This window comes from Tasmannia lanceolata, unplaced genomic scaffold (genome assembly GCF_043159265.1).
Source record: "Tasmannia lanceolata isolate RefF3 unplaced genomic scaffold, GAP_Taslan_0.1 ptg000018l, whole genome shotgun sequence".
In the NCBI taxonomy this organism is placed as follows: domain Eukaryota; kingdom Viridiplantae; phylum Streptophyta; class Magnoliopsida; order Canellales; family Winteraceae; genus Tasmannia; species Tasmannia lanceolata.
In genome coordinates, this window is record NW_027518695.1 from 64136065 (window position 1) to 64151992 (window position 15928).

The 15928-nt window shown below is 38.8% G+C and overlaps 1 protein-coding gene across 1 annotated transcript; it reads left to right on the plus strand.

The window, feature by feature from the left end:
- The first annotated feature begins 13715 nt into the window (after nt 1-13715).
- LOC143850602 (uncharacterized) lies at nt 13716-15226 on the plus strand. Its single transcript, XM_077359834.1, has 4 exons — nt 13716-14106; nt 14177-14362; nt 14437-14526; nt 14600-15226. Exons 1-4 carry the CDS (start codon nt 14047-14049, stop codon nt 15224-15226), a joined length of 963 nt encoding a protein of 320 aa, XP_077215949.1. The 5' UTR covers nt 13716-14046.
- The last annotated feature ends 702 nt before the right edge of the window (nt 15227-15928 follow it).

The window sequence follows — 15928 nt, forward strand, 5'->3', positions numbered from 1 at the left end:
GGATGATGGAGAAGATTGCATGATAGCAAAAAATGTGTGCTTCATGGCTTCAACAAATGACAATAAAGAGGTAAGCAATTTAAATGATGTTATTATTTTAAAAGAAGTTCTTGGTTCCTTGCAAAGTGCACATGATGAACTTGAAATTGAACTTAATAAAAATTCATATCTTGAAAATTCTCTTTCTAGCATGACAAAAGAATTTAGTTGGTTAAAGAAAGATCATGAGTTTTTAGAAGATGAAAATGAAAAATGCAAAATTGAAATTCATGATTTAAATGCCACCATCAAGATTTTAAATAAAAATCGACAAGAACTATCCATTGAAAACAACAAACTAAACTATGAAAATAGTAAACTATCTCATGAATATGATGAGTTAAAGAAACGTTTTGAAAGGTTTGAAAATGGTTCACTAAAATTGGATAGGCTTGTTAATATTCAAAGATTGTCACATGATAAGAGTGGACTTGGACATAAATGGGATACTACAATGTCAAACTATAAGAACAAATTTGTGAAGGCTTCTTCTAGTGGTACTAAAACTTATTTTTATTGTGGTCTAGAAGGACATTATAAGGTTGCTTGAATATATGCTAAACAAGATAAAATCATATAGAATGCTAAAGTAAAAACAAATGAACTTAGCAAGATTATGAAGATTTGGGTACCTAAGGGATCTCACTTGCCTATTCATATGTAGGTATGCCTTAAAAGCCACAGCAAGAAGAACACATGGTACCTTGATAGTGGATGCTCTAGACACATGACCAGAGACCTCACTCAATTTGCATCCCTATCACTCAAGGATGGTGGAGATGATAAGAAATGAAAAGTTAAAGGAGAAGGCACCATAGGTAACTCTACCTCTCCCATACATGATGTACTTTATGTTGATGGCTTATCTCATAATCTTATTAGCATTAGTCAATTGTGTGACAATGGTTTTGAAGTAGTTTTCAACCCCGACAAATGCATTGTTAAGAATAAGATAGATGAAAAAGTGCAATTCATAGGTTCTAGAGACAATAACATTTACACTATTGGGCTAGATGATCTTAGACTCCAAAATGTAACTTGTCTTAATGCCATTAGTGAAGATTCTTGGGTATGGCATAGGAGGTTGGGTCATGCCGGAATGGATCTCATTTCAACCCTCTCCTCAAAAGACATTGTTAGAGGATTTCCTAAGTTCAAGAACACCAAAGACCACATTTGTAGAACTTGTCAATTAGGCAAACAATTGAAGAGCTCATTTGCCCCTAAAAATATGATCTCAACACTTACCCCTTGCAACTACTTCATATGGATCTTTTTGGACCAATGAAGACAAGTAGCTTAGGTGAAAAGAAGTACGTGTTTACATGGGTCATTTTTTAGCACATAAAGATGAAACCTATGAAAATTTCCTTAAGTTGTGTAATTAAGTCCAAAATGAAAAAGTATTGCCATATCTTACATTAGAAGTGACCATGGAACGAAATTTAAAAATATACACTTTGACACTTATTGTAATGAACATGGCATCAAACACAACTTTTCAGCACCTAGGACACCTCAACAAAATAGGGTTGTAGAAAGAAAGAACCGAACCCTCCAAGAAATGGCTAGAACCATGTTGCATGAGAATGATCTCCCTAAATACTTTTGGGCGGAGGCGGTTAGCACCGCTTGCTATATCATAAATAGGGTGTATATGAGGCCAATTTTTAAGAAAATACTTTATGAGCTTTGGAAAAACTTGAAACCAAATATAAGCTACTTTAGAGTGTTTGGTTGTAGATGCTACATCTTGAATATCAAAGATAACTTGCATAAATTTGATAAGAAGTCGGATGATGGCATATTCTTAGGGTATTCTACACATAGCAAGGCATATAGAGTGTTTAATAGAAGAACCCTAGTTGTAGAAGAATCTATGCATGTTACATTTGATGAGAGAGAGGCAACACCTCAAGAAATGCCACATGATGAGGATGAACCTATTGAACACCTCTTACCTAAGACAAATGCTCCTCCCCATGCATCTACAAGTAATACATTACCTAGTGAGGAAGTTGAGAGTGTAGAGGATAACTCATTACCTAGAGATAGGAGAATATTGGTGGATCATCCTGAATACCAAATCTTAGGTGATGCCACATCGCCGGTAAGAACTAGATCATACTATCAAAGTGTGAGTAACAACTTGGCGTTCATATCCGAATTAGAGCCTAAGTCCATCAAGGAAGCCGAAAAGGATGAATATTGGTTGATGGCTATGTAAGAAGAGTTTAGTTAATTCGAAAGGAACAAGGTGTGGAGGCTAGTGCCTAGGCCTAGTGATCATCCAGTCATTGGTACAAGATGGGTGTATAGAAACAAAATGGATGAAAATGGAATAATCAGTAGAAATAAAGCTAGGCTTGTAGCCCAAGGTACAATAAGGAGGAAGAAATAGATTATGATGAGACATTTGCTCATGTTGCCCGTATGGAAGCTATTAAGAAACTTTTGGCATATGCATCTCATAAATGATTTAAATTATATCAAATGGATGTCAAAAGTGCCTTCCTAAATGGCTATATTCAAGAGGAAGTGTATGTTGAGCAACTTCCAGGTTTTGAAGACTATAAACATCCAAATCATGTCTTCAAGCTTGATAAGGCTTTATATGGATTGAAGCAAGCTCCTAGAGCTTGGTATGTGAGGCTTTGCACCTTCCTAGTAGAAAAAAGTTTTGAGATGGGAAAGATGGATAAAATATTATTTATCAAAAGAGAAAATCAAGATGTCCTCCTTGTCCAGATCTATGTGGATGACACAATCTGTGGCTCGACTAATTAAAAAATGTGTAATGAATTTGCAACTCTAATGAAAAATGAATTTGAAATGAGGATGATGGGTGAGTTAACCTACTTCTTAGGACTCAAAATCAAACAATACCAAAATGGGATATTTATAAATCAAGAAAAATATACAAGGGAGTTATTAAAGAAGTATGGTATGGATAGCAGCAAGACATCAAGAATTCCAATGAGTACAACTGCTAAATTAGAAAATGATGAATTTGGCAAATCTGTGGACCAAAAGATGTATAGGGGTATGATAGGTAGCCTACTCTATTTGATAGCCAGCAGACCATACATTATGTTTAATGTCTGTCTCTGTGCTCGATTTCAATCGGATCCAAAGGAGTCTCATCTATCTGCAGTCAAGAAGATCTTCAAGTACTTGAGAGGAACCCAAAGTCTGGGACTATGATATGAAAGATCTAGTGACTTCACTCTCACTGGATATTCAGATGCAGACTTTGCAGGATGTAGAGTGGATAGGAAAAGCACTAGTGGGACTTGTCAATTCTTGAGCAAATCACTTATCTCATGGTTTAGTAAGAAATAAAATTCAGTAGCTCTGTCCACAACAGAAGCAGAATATGTGGCAGCTGGAGCTTGCTGTGCACAAGTCTTATGGATGAAATGCACATTGATGGATTATGGAATTAAATTGGAAAATATTCTCATCCAATGTGACAACACTAGTGCTATAAACTTGACAAAGAACCCCATACAACACTCTAGAACCAAACATATTGAGATTAGGCACCACTTCATTAGAGATCACTCACAAAAAGGGGATATTTGCTTAAAGTATATCAACACTGAGGAACAATTAGCTGATATCTTTACGAAACCTCTTAGTGATGATAGAATATGTTATATCCGAAGTGCCTTGAACATTTGGAGTGCGGATCAAGTCAAAGAAATTGCCAGATAAATACTTTCTGCCTTTCACCTGCTTATCTATATAATATATATATATATATATATATATATATATATATATATATCATCCCTGTTTGGTAGTATCTGCATGAATGAGATGTCAAACCTTAAGCTTAAAAATCACTCAATTGGTACTCTTAGCCTTCTTAGTTCTCTAAGATGGAGAGGTACCTTCACCTTAATTAAAATACCTAATAATTTGGCAGCGTGCCAACATTTCGATCAAGAACAGGTTTATGTGCATTACTTTGCTATATATTTTATACCATAAGCAATGATTTAGGAGGAGTACCTAACTCAATCATCTTTTACTCCTGCTCATCATGTTAGTTTCACACTCAATCATCTTTTACTCTTAGCCTTCTTAGTTCTCTAAGATGGAGAGGTACCTTCACCTTAATTAAAATACCTAATAATTTGGCAGCGTGCCAACATTTCGATCAAGAACAGGTTTATGTGCATTACTTTGCTATATATTTTATACCATAAGCAATGATTTAGGAGGAGTACCTAACTCAATCATCTTTTACTCCTGCTCATCATGTTAGTTTCACACTCTATCTCATTCTATTAAAAAAAAGGGGGGGGGGGAGTTTGCAGGCTTAATTTACTATCACATGCTTATCCATCTTAGTTTGCCTCATTCAAAAGTCTGAGGGGGAGTTTTATAGCTAATCAATATGAATTACTTTTTGAATATATCCTTGTTCATGTATGCGCTTAAAACTTGATAAATTCGCCTTTTTGTCGATGATAAAAGGGGGAGAAGTTTGGAAATTGATTATCTATTCATGTTCCATATGCACTATATGCTTTTACTTGTTATCGTTTATCATTGTGCATATATTGAGGGGGAGTTCCTGCATTCACTTGCCTATTATGTCACTCCACACACACCTCATAATCAATTTTGTTTGTCATAATAAAAAAAGGGGGAGATTGTAAGCCCAAGGGTTTACTCTCATATCTTGTTTTGATGATTCTAAACACAATTGATTATGTTCTTGAATACTAATCAATTTGCCTTGAAGTGTTGTGATAAGATAGGTTGATCATAGAAGGAACCATCACATCACTTGATCGTGCTTGAAGATGTACCATACAAGAGTCAAAAGAGCTAGAGACCACATGGGACAACTTACCTTGGAAGAACAATCAATGTGGAGCTCACCTCAACACACTCAACCAAAGCAAGCACACAATAGAAGATCTATGAAGACCAAGACCAAAGAGGAGCGTAATCATATTTAGACTTGTTGTACATCCTCTCTCTTTTATTTCTAAGTCAAGGCAAAATATTTCAAATGTATTTTTTAAAACTAACGACACTCCCCGTATTAAAATTAATTAGTTAAGTGAATGGTTATGTGGTGGACCAACATGTTGGGACCCTCATAACATTCCAAATTATTATAAGATTTAAGTTCCAAAATCCCAAAATAAATCAGCACCAAAATCAGGAAAAATCTGCTGATTTTAGGCTTCTCGGAACTCCGAGAAAGAGTCCAGGAGTATATTTCATACTCTGGACAATTTCTCGGAACTCCGAGAATTTTCTCGGAACTCGTAGAAATGGTCAAGGAAGTATTCTCCAACTTCTGGCCATTCTCTCGGAACTCCGAGAACGTCGCGACATCAGAAAAAATAGCCGTTGGGTTTCAAATAAAAAATTAATTTTTGGGGTCTTTTGATATTCACACCCCGAAATGGTCATATCTTCTCAAAGGGCTATAAATACACATTCAAGAGGTTCATCTACCTCTCTTGAATGATTTGAAAAACATCCTTAAGCATTCAAAGCACTTGCAAACCCTTTTTAGCTTGAGCCTTTATTTTTCATCTCCACCAAACTTGTCTTGTACTTGCAAATCATTAGAGTTTGGATTTAGGGCTTTCATTTGCAACCTATTGTGGATAGCACTCAAGGGGACTTCATTGTGCATCAAGCTTTCAAGAGAAGCCAAGCAATCTTCATCTACTATTCATTGTAAAGGTGGCTAGGGCATCCTATTTTTAATACCCTAAGGAGTAGCGCTTAGAACTCGGCGAAGGAGGAGAGTCGGTGTAAAGGTGTCAAGGGCATCTTCATTTAATACCCCTTGGGAGTGTAATCGCCTAGGAGCCGGGCATCGTGGACGTCTCACATAGTGAAAATCCTTGAGGATGATCTCAAGAAGAGTGGAGTAGGGCTCTGCCCGAACCACTATACATTGGTGTGTTCCTTCCTTGTCTTGCACTTTCATTTTTGTTTGGTTTGACATTTCCTTTTGATTTGATATTATTTGAACTAACCAAAATCTAAGCAAGAGAAGAAAAAATGAAATTAGGTTTAATACTTGAATTTTAAAATGGTATAAATTTTTGATAAAACCAATTCACCCCCCTCTTAGTTCTATAGACCTCTATTTCAAGGGTTTTTGCTGCAATTTTCTAATTCATGTCTTCTCTGATCCACTTTTTTATAAAGGGAATATGATTTCATAACAAATTTTACAAAATCCTATTGGTTCAGGAATAAATTGTTAGCAGAAAAGTAAGTTGGGCTCTCAGAGTATTGTTCTCTCTAATGTTTATTTCTCCTGAGCAGTTGTGATTTGAAATCGTGTCTCGTTACCAAGTAGTCCAACTCTTGTCTTTGAAAATCCCCAGATACGAACTACTTTGACTTACTGGGCTCGTGGTATATTGTTTTCTACTCGAGTGTGCAAAGGGGTCTGCCGGTTTTACATGCTCGCCACTCAATGTTCTAAGTTTTAAATCCATACATAGATTGTTCTTTTGCTCTGTGTCGATGCATTTGGGGAATTGTAGTTTCCATACTTGGATAGGTAGGTTTTCAAGTTATGTTTTATCACTTCTTTTCCTCTGTATGTGCGCATGTAGAATTTCAGTGCGAAATTGTTAAATTTCTAGGCAGCTGCTCTTGTCGAGGAGCCCCTCAAGAACCTGATATTTCTTTTCAAATTAGTTCACAGTCCTGTGGGCAACTAATGCCTTGAAATAGAGTGATTTCAATATGATCATTGAAACAGGATAGTGGGTACTGGGTCTGTTTAGACTTTTGATCTCACTCTCATTTCGGTTCTTTGATGTATATGTTTTGATTCTTGGAATTTGATTCATTGGGTCTCGGTTCTGTCTTGTTTATTGATTTTTGAAGATAGGATCTAGTCTCTTATTACTGTTTTTAGTCAGACTTCATGGTATGGTATACTTGTGTGGTACTAGCTTCCTTTCTTTTATCCTAATTGAATAGGCTTCGTTTGATATGGAGTGAATAGATTTGCGTGGCTGATTGTTGAATGGATATAATGATGAGGTCACATGGTTTATGACTCAGGCAATACTCTGAATAAACCTTTTAAACTAAAAAAAAATTAATTAAAAGAAATTGAAAAATGCGAAAACAACAAAAATCGAAAAAACAAACAAAATGTTTTCAAACAATAGTCGTTTTGGGCTATGATGAGGCTACTCGGAGCCCACCTTTATCTTTCTCTTTCCTTCCCTTTCGAGCCTTCTCTTAGTTTTAAGGTTTTCCTTAGATCTCAGGGTTCCTATAGGTTTTCGAGGGGTTGTCCGTCGATTTCAGAAGTTTTTTGTCGGGTCTTGGTGATGACGGAATGTTTCTTGAGCCATCCCTTTGCCCTTCAAGTCTTTTTTCTTATCTTCACCTCTCATAAGGCATAGGGGTTTCCTCTTCTTCGTGATCATCATTTCTTACATGGGCTTAGGGGTTTCTCCTTCTTTGAGGTCATCAATTCTTATAGGGTTAAGGATTCATTCATTCCCTTCTTTGGGTCCATTTTTCACATGTTCCTCGGGATTTTTTATTTTTTTTTGCATTTCGGGATCCCATCAATTTTTGGGAGCGCATATTGTCAGGTCATGGCGACGACGGACGGAAACCTCTTGAGCCAAAACCCCTTTCAATCAAAAGGGACAAACAAAAACTCATAAAAATCAAATACAAAATTCAAAAACAACAAAAAACATCAGAAACAGAAAAAAGGTTTTGTGAAAAAGTTGTTTCGAACTACTTTGGCTTGATCCTCTTCCACGAGGTACGTAGGCAACTTGGGACCGACATCCCAAGTCCAGTCAAGCTTTTCTAAAAATCTTTCAAACTTTTCAAAATAAACATGTTCAAATCATTCAAAAACACAAAAATTTTCAAACAAATCTTTTACACCCTGTTTTCGAAAAGATCTTCCCTTAGAGTTAGGAGTCTGACCTAGATATTTTAGATGTCTTAGAGTTAGGAGTCTGTCCTGGTTATGTTGATGCTTTGCGTGTTTCGTGTGAGTGTCCCTAGAGTTAGGAGGCCTCGAGTCGTGGTCGGTTAGACACTTAGTCGAGCCGATGGCTAGATTATGACGCACTTAGTTAGCCCATTATTTTTCTTAGGACATACAGCATAGTTACACATAGGATGTAGGGCCCACCTGCATTAGACTAGGTTGACTTGCATTAGTTTATGACCATATAGGCGTGTCTAAAATACTTAAACAACATAAACATGAGTCGAGTTGTGTCGTGTCGAGTCTAGTGTGGTCTAGGCACATTTAGGCATCGTAGCTTAGAATAGGCCACCGAACTACGTTAACTCTGATTATTCTCAAGGCCGGGATACGTAGAGCAGCTGGGATACGTAGAGCAGCCGGGATGGCCATCTTGGTCCGAGTCAAATTTCACATTAGAGTCTAGGGTTTGTCGTGTTGAGTCATGTGTGGAGTAAGTTGTGTTGTGTGTTTGTTGAATTTTCTTACCTTCCTGTACAGACCTTATACCTTAGCTGTAGCATGCATGTGTTTGTCCACCAGAACTTAGACACCAATTAGGCATGCCACTCATAACCTAGCTATGCTTAGGTGATACTTCTTTTATTTATTTTGTGTGTGCTTGTTATTCCTATCCCCGGGACATGCATGCTTAGGTAGACTTAATCTCGGGGATATTCGTTCCCATTTCACATGATTTTCGCCCAAAACTCTTCAATGTTAATAATAAATGGCATAAGAGACCAGGTGCTTGCACTTGGGCGAATTGGGGGCGCCTAACACCTTCCCTATTCGTCATCAGGCACGGACTTTTGTATCTCTGGTTATCCGTTGCAACAGAGTATTTCATGAGATCTAGGGCCGACTTCCTTGGATGGCGACGCTTCATATTTTAGGTACGTCTTGGTTTCGAGACTTCGGTCTCTGGATCAAGAGGTATCTCATATATCGCTACCCATGCTGTGAGTGGCATCATTTTGAGAGTTCCTTGGTATAGCTCTACTTCACATTGTGGAGATCTTAGAGGATTGACGTGGATCTTGTGTCCCTCGCCACCGTCCTCGGGATCAGGGTCCACCGTTATTGATAAATAAAACTCTTTAAAAGAGTTTAAAATAATTCTTTTAGGCTCTGTTTGGTTTCATATAAATTTGGAAGTCTTGTGGGATTTGAGTAGCTTATGAACTTCTACACACTGTTTGGAAGGGTTTTTTGGGTTAAAAGTCTCTTTGACTAGTGGGGTTGTCATGTGCCTGTCGGCCCACGTGGCTTTCTCCTCAACGCCAAATGGCATACCCCAAAATCGGTGTTTTTTTTGTAGAAATGGAATGGGAGCGGCTTTTGAAATGACTCAAGATTCCCATTCAACTGCCCGAGGCATTGGAGATGACGTTTCAGGGCAGAAAAAACAGTAAATGTGAAAAAAGCATGGCCTTTGACGGACTGCTTTACTCTTGCATCAGCTGGGTGTAGTATGTTTATTTCTTTGATCTTAGGTATTGTATTGGCTTGGTTTGTGTACATTTAAACTTTATGATCCTAGTCACGGATCTTATTTTGCATCGTGGGTTTTAGATGTACTAGTTGTTACTTTTTTTATTATCTTGGAATGGTAAATACTCTTGGGTTTGTATGGAAATCCTTTGTAGTTGAATTTGTGTGGTTTTTTTTGTTTCATCTATTACTATATAATCTAAGTGCAGATGGTATTCTTGAATTTAAGTGGCAGGAGATCAAAACTCTTGCTGAGTTCTAAATATGGATGTGGTTTGTAATGGATGTGGTTTGTATCGTTCTAAATGTGGATGTGGTTTGTAATGGATGAATGTAATCAAACACTAGGATGTGGTTTTTGTTCTTAGTATGTTTTGTAATCAAACTCTTGCGGAGTATAAGTGCATCTGAATGAACTAGATCAAATAGGTTAGCTAATCTTTCATCTGAATAAGAGCAATCGCAGGATCTGATATTTAGGCCATGTTTTGCAACCATGAAAAAATATTCCAAGGATACTGTGGGCCGTTTGTGAGAAATTTTGGGAGAGGGAGAGAGACTTCAGAGGGTAATAGTGAATGGAGCATGAAGAGCTCCAAAAACCTGGAAAACAAAAATCCAACTTTAAATTGGTATTTTTCCAGTAATTTTTATGGAAATGGGCCTTAGTGGACTTAATGATCTCATTAAGGTTCATTTGGAAGAGAAATTATATCATGCTTGATCGGGCATGCTCTGGTTCGACATTAAATAGGTTTTCTTTCTTTCTTTATTTTGCCCCTCTTTAGCCCACTTAATATGATGTTCCAAACCGTTGAAGTATACAAATTGGGCCCCTCTTCAGCCTACTCCATATGAACGGTTTGGATCATCATATCCTATAGGCTATAGTTCGACCTCAGATTTATTAAATGAATAAGACAAAATCTGGCAAAAAATCAATCGGTGTGGCTTTTCTCACATGCCAAAGCCAACAAGTTTAATGGCTTTCTATGAAATTGGCTTTTCAATGCTTGCCTTAGTCTTTTCTCGTGCAGAAAATAAGAGGTGATGGGCAAGCCCGAACTCGGCCCGAAGCCCGTTGTGGAGTTTGGGCTGAGTTTGGGCAAGCAAATTTTCTAATTTAGTCAGGCCCGAACTTGGCCCGAAGCTCGTTGTATAGACATGGTCTGAGCTTGAGCACCTCAGGCCCACCCAAGCTCGGCCCGAGCTTGAAGCTCATATAGCATATATGAGCTTGAGGGCCCAAACACATGTGGGCCCACATTGTTAGGATGATCCGAAGCATTCATTTGAAAGGTCCTTACATAGATAGGGTATGTACAAAAAATCAGCTCCATAGGATCATCCTAACCCATCCAAAAGTGGAGGGCAAAATAGACAGACACCGTTTGCCACAAATCTGCCCATTTTTGCCCTCCGCTTTTGGAGGGGTTAGGATGATCCAATGGAGCTGATTTTTGGTACACACCCTATCTATGATGGGGCCTTGCAAATGAATGGTTTGGATCACCACAAAAAATGTGGGACCCATGTGTTTGGGCCCTCAAGCTCATATAAGCTATATGAGCTTCAAGCTCACAATCATTTTCCTCATATATATATATATATATATATATATATATATATATATATATATATAGAGAGAGAGAGAGAGAGAGAGAGAGAGAGAGAGTCTGCGCTCAAGCACAGAAACAGGGTGGGGCCACATTTTGGGTGGGATCCAAAGCATTCACTTGATGGACCCTTTCATGGGTACGGTGTCCACGAAAAATCAGCTCCATTGGATCACCTTAGGGTGTCCATTTGTGGGGCAAAAAATGGACAGATTTGTGGACAAACAATATCTGTCCATTTTTGGCCTGATCCAATGGAGCTGATTTTTTGTAGGCCTCCTATCCATGATGGGGCTTTCCAAATGAATGGTTAGGATCACCCTCCTAATGGCCCCACCCGCTTGTTTCTGTGCTCGAGCACAGCTAGGCTTAGCTGCGCTTTAGCGCAGCAACCCTTTTCTAATATATATATATATATATATATATATATATATATAGAGAGAGAGAGAGAGAGGTGTTTCTAAGCACGTGCCTAGGGAGCTCCCTAAGCACAAGTGGCTTAAAAAGCCACCTATTGGTTTGTTTGGCGGGTCCACTCTGCGGGGTCCACAAAAAGCGACCAATCGGTGGCTTTTAAGCCACTTCTACTTAATGGGGCTCCCTAAGCACGTGCTTAGAAACACTTTTCTCATATTATATATTATATATTCTGTGCTCGAGCGTATACGGGATATCTGCTCTCGAGTAATTAAGTTGTTTCTATTGGTTCGTACTACGTGGGGCCGCTGAAACACGTATAATTTAGGGTAAATGACCAAATAGAAGCAGTTTCTACTGAGAATGACATTTCAAAAGGGCTGTTTTCTAAATCACCAAACAGAAGTGATGTTGACTGGTTTGGATGACCATGGGACGGAAATACCCTTAGTTAAAAAACACGGTTTTAACTTTACTCTCTTTCTCTCCCTCTGTTTTTACTCTCTTGATTTTTTTTTTTACTTTTTACTTTCCACTGTTTACTCTCTCTCTCTCTCTCTCTCTCTCTCTCTCTCGCTGCAAATACGAGCGTTGGCGGAGAAATTCTGGCAAGTCTCTCCATCTCTCCGTCTCTCTCTCTCTCTCTCTCTCTCTCTCTCTCGGCCTCTCTGTATCTCTCTCTAGGTAAATCTGAGCGGCAAATCTCAGCGGCAAATCTCACAGGTTGGTAACCCATCTCTCTCACTGTCACTCTCTCCCTTTCAGTCTCTATGTGGTTTTGTCATTTAGGGTTTTGATAAGTCAGTGATTTAGTCGTTTTCTCAGTTAGGGTTATGAAAAATCAGTGGTTTAAACCAATCTCAGTGATTTAATTGATAAATGAGGGATTTGAAGTAACTTTTGATGGTTATAATCCCCTAATTTGTTAGAAAGCAGTGGTTTAAACACCTAATTTCTGAGAAATCGGTGGTTTAAACTCCTAATTTCTGAGAAATTATTTGTTGAAACACCTAATTTGTGAGAAATCAGTCGTTTAATTGACAAATAAGGTGTTTGAACTAACTATTGGTGGTTTAAAAACCTAATTTAGGAGAAATTAGTGGTTTAATTGAGAAATGACGCGTTTATTCTCCATAGTGATTTGCTCAACACCCTAATAGGCTTGTAATAAAATGAATGGACATGTCATTGCTCTATAGGGGCTGAATTTGTTACAAATCAGTTGTTTAAACCCTTACTTTTTTATGTTAACAGTGATTTAATTGATAAATTAGGGATTTATTCTCCGTAGTGATTTGGTCAGCACCCTACTAGGCTATTAAAAAATAGAATAGACATTTCAGTGGTATATTGGGTTTGAGTTTGCGAGCAATCAGGTGTTTAAACCCCTAATTTTTCATGTTAACAGTGGTTTAATAGATAAATTAGGGGTTTAATTCTCCTTAGAGATTTGCTCAACACCCTAATAGGCTTCTAAGAAATTAAATGGATATTTGTTAATTTGTTTCCTCACATTGTGTTTGAACAGGTCCACATCTGATTATTTGGATTCATATTCATCTTTTGCATATAGTAATCATCTCGTGAAATCATGGTAATGCCTCCTGTTATTCTTTTAAGTGTTGTATTTCTGGTAATGTGCTATATATCTAATAATGCTTTATTTTCCAGCCGTCTTATGTTATGTCAAGATGCTGCCCCTCCAAGTTTTACGACTTCTTCAAGTCCCTGCAGTTGAGGAATGTACATACTGATATCCTAAGTAGAAGCCCATTTGGAGGCTTGCTTAACCTAGAAGGTGTAAAATTGCACAAGGCAATTTTGACCACCCTCGTGCGATCCTGGATACCCAAGTCCAGGGCATTTAGAGTAGGCGGCATCGTAGTCCCCTTTGAGGTTAAGGATGTAGCATTAGCATTAGGTCTAAGCCTTAAAGGGGATAGAATAAGGATAGACTGGCATTCGACGGAAGAGGTCGAAGGTTGGAGGTTTGGCAGTCCAACGGCAAGATTCACTGAGATTGCGACGGTTATTAGGGCAGAGTCCATGTCGGACGAGATTTTATAAATCCAGGCGACAGTCAGACATGTCTTGCTACTCCTCTGCTGCTCTGTGCTTTTTGCATATGCCGACGCCACGGATCACAAGACGAAATCCTGCATTTTCCCCTACTTAGAAGCAGAGACCATCAGAAGAATTGGTTGGGCATACCCTGTCTATGACTTCCTCATAGAGTCATTGGATTCATATTCGAAGAAGGGGATGGGATATATCAACGGTTGTGCTATTCTGCTACAGGTAAAGAGTACATATAGTATGTACCATATAAGTGATATGTAAGTTAAATTTTTGTTCTCTAATCATCGTACGTCTTCATTCCAGGTGTGGCTATTCGAGCATACTACCCTCTGGGAACCTTCAGTTCCAGATGCGCGTCCACGCCTATTGAAGTGGACCGCGAGGATCGATACACGGATGAAGGAGCAGACAACCCTCATTACCCTGATCCGTGATAGGAAGCTAAAGAAGAAGGAGGTGAGACGTAAAGCTTCTGTACTCCTCTAGGTCTCACTTATTCTAACCGAAATGAACTATTCGATTTCAGGTTCTGAAGTGCTTACTACCTATTCCTGAAGAAGAGAGTCTCTTATCCATCGTAGCATATGATGTAGACAATCTCGACGATCCTCTTCTTCCTCGAGAAGAGGGACAGCGGCAGTCCATCGTAGAAGATGATGTCTTAGATGTCGACAATGTGTTGATCGCAAAACGTTCTACTCCGATATCAGTGGTAAGGAACATCACTCTCTTGCTTACATAGGGTCATTGTATTCAAGTTATCTAAATTTCCTTTAATCTTCGTAGGTTTATAAGAGAAAAGGTGTTGGAGACAAGGATCGTCTCCAAGACATTCACATTTCAGAGGAAGAAACGATAGCGTCCCTGAGTCTACTGGTACGGTCTTTATAGTTCATTTTCAATAACTATATATTTCATATGTTATTAACTTCACATTTACGTTTTGCAGAGCAACGTAGCTGTTAAGAGAAGAAGATGGACAAAAAAAGAAACTGATAAGGAAAAGAATAAAGTGGATGGAGAAGAGAAGCCTATAAGCAGGGCTGAATTAAATTTCATAGTGGGGAGGTTAAGACAACTTGAAGATCAAGTAGCTGAGTTGGAAGATGAAGTAGCTGAGTTGAAGAGGAAGCTGGCTGAAGGGGACCAGGAGGCTGAAGGGGAGCAGGAGGCCGAAGGCCAGGATGGAGATGAAGGAGGGGGGGAGGTGATGAAAGGAGGGGATGACCGACAGTTGGTCATCATTCCCAGCCAGGATACACCGGAGGTGGTTGAAGGTGAAGGTCTGGATGGAGGGGACGACCAGCAGTTGGTCATGTTTGGAAGCCAAGACCGACGGGAGGGAATAGAGCCGGTAGTAATTTCCATCCACGACACTCCAGTAAAACCTATGGGTCCGAAAGTTTGGAGTATTGAGAGAGTAGTGAAGTTGGGTTTAAGAAGGAAGAAAGCCTCTCAATACACTAGTTCGCCGTATAGAGGTATTGGGCGTAAGAAGACGAACAATAAACAGACGGTGACAGAGCCGCAAAACCATTGGTTGCTCGGACCGCTTCTTGCACTTTCCAAAAGGTAAATTGGATTGAAGCTCTTCTGTAATATAGTTATCTACCCTTTGTAAATGCTAAACAATTCGGAGTTTTGCAGCCACCGAGTCATACAGATCAACAACGAGTACATGTGTGCGGAAGACTTGGTACCCTGATCCCGCGAGAGGGGTGTGGGGCGCGAGCCGCCGCTCTCTCTCTCTTGGTCTCTCGTATCCACGCGATTGGCGTGTGCATTTTATTATTGATTTGAATTAATCTTTCCTGTGAACTTGGGATCACTAAGGCAATCCGAATTCCACACGAAAGAGACTGACAGAGTCGCCACCTAGATGTGGGATCTAGGACCCGTAATTAACCAGAAATCTAGACTCGCTACCTGGTTACGAGAATGGAAGGTATGGGGAGTTATCCACCACATGCACCATTCTTGCCCGATAATCGGTCTTCGATTCCAAAAGCTAACTCTTTTAAATTTATTTTAAATGGCTCATTCAACTCTATGTTAATGTGCGAACTAAGTGACATGCATCCTATGATCTAATTTCAATGTGAATCCTAAATGTGTATCTTGATTTATTAATTTGTCTGGATTCAATCTAAGTGAAAGTTCTCCTAAAATTCTAATTTCATGGAAAGTCCTAAGTGATTTGATTAAGCATTTACAAGAAAATTAATATACAAAACACCACAATTTGTTTGTGGTGCCGACTCGCGGGTGGTATGCCATC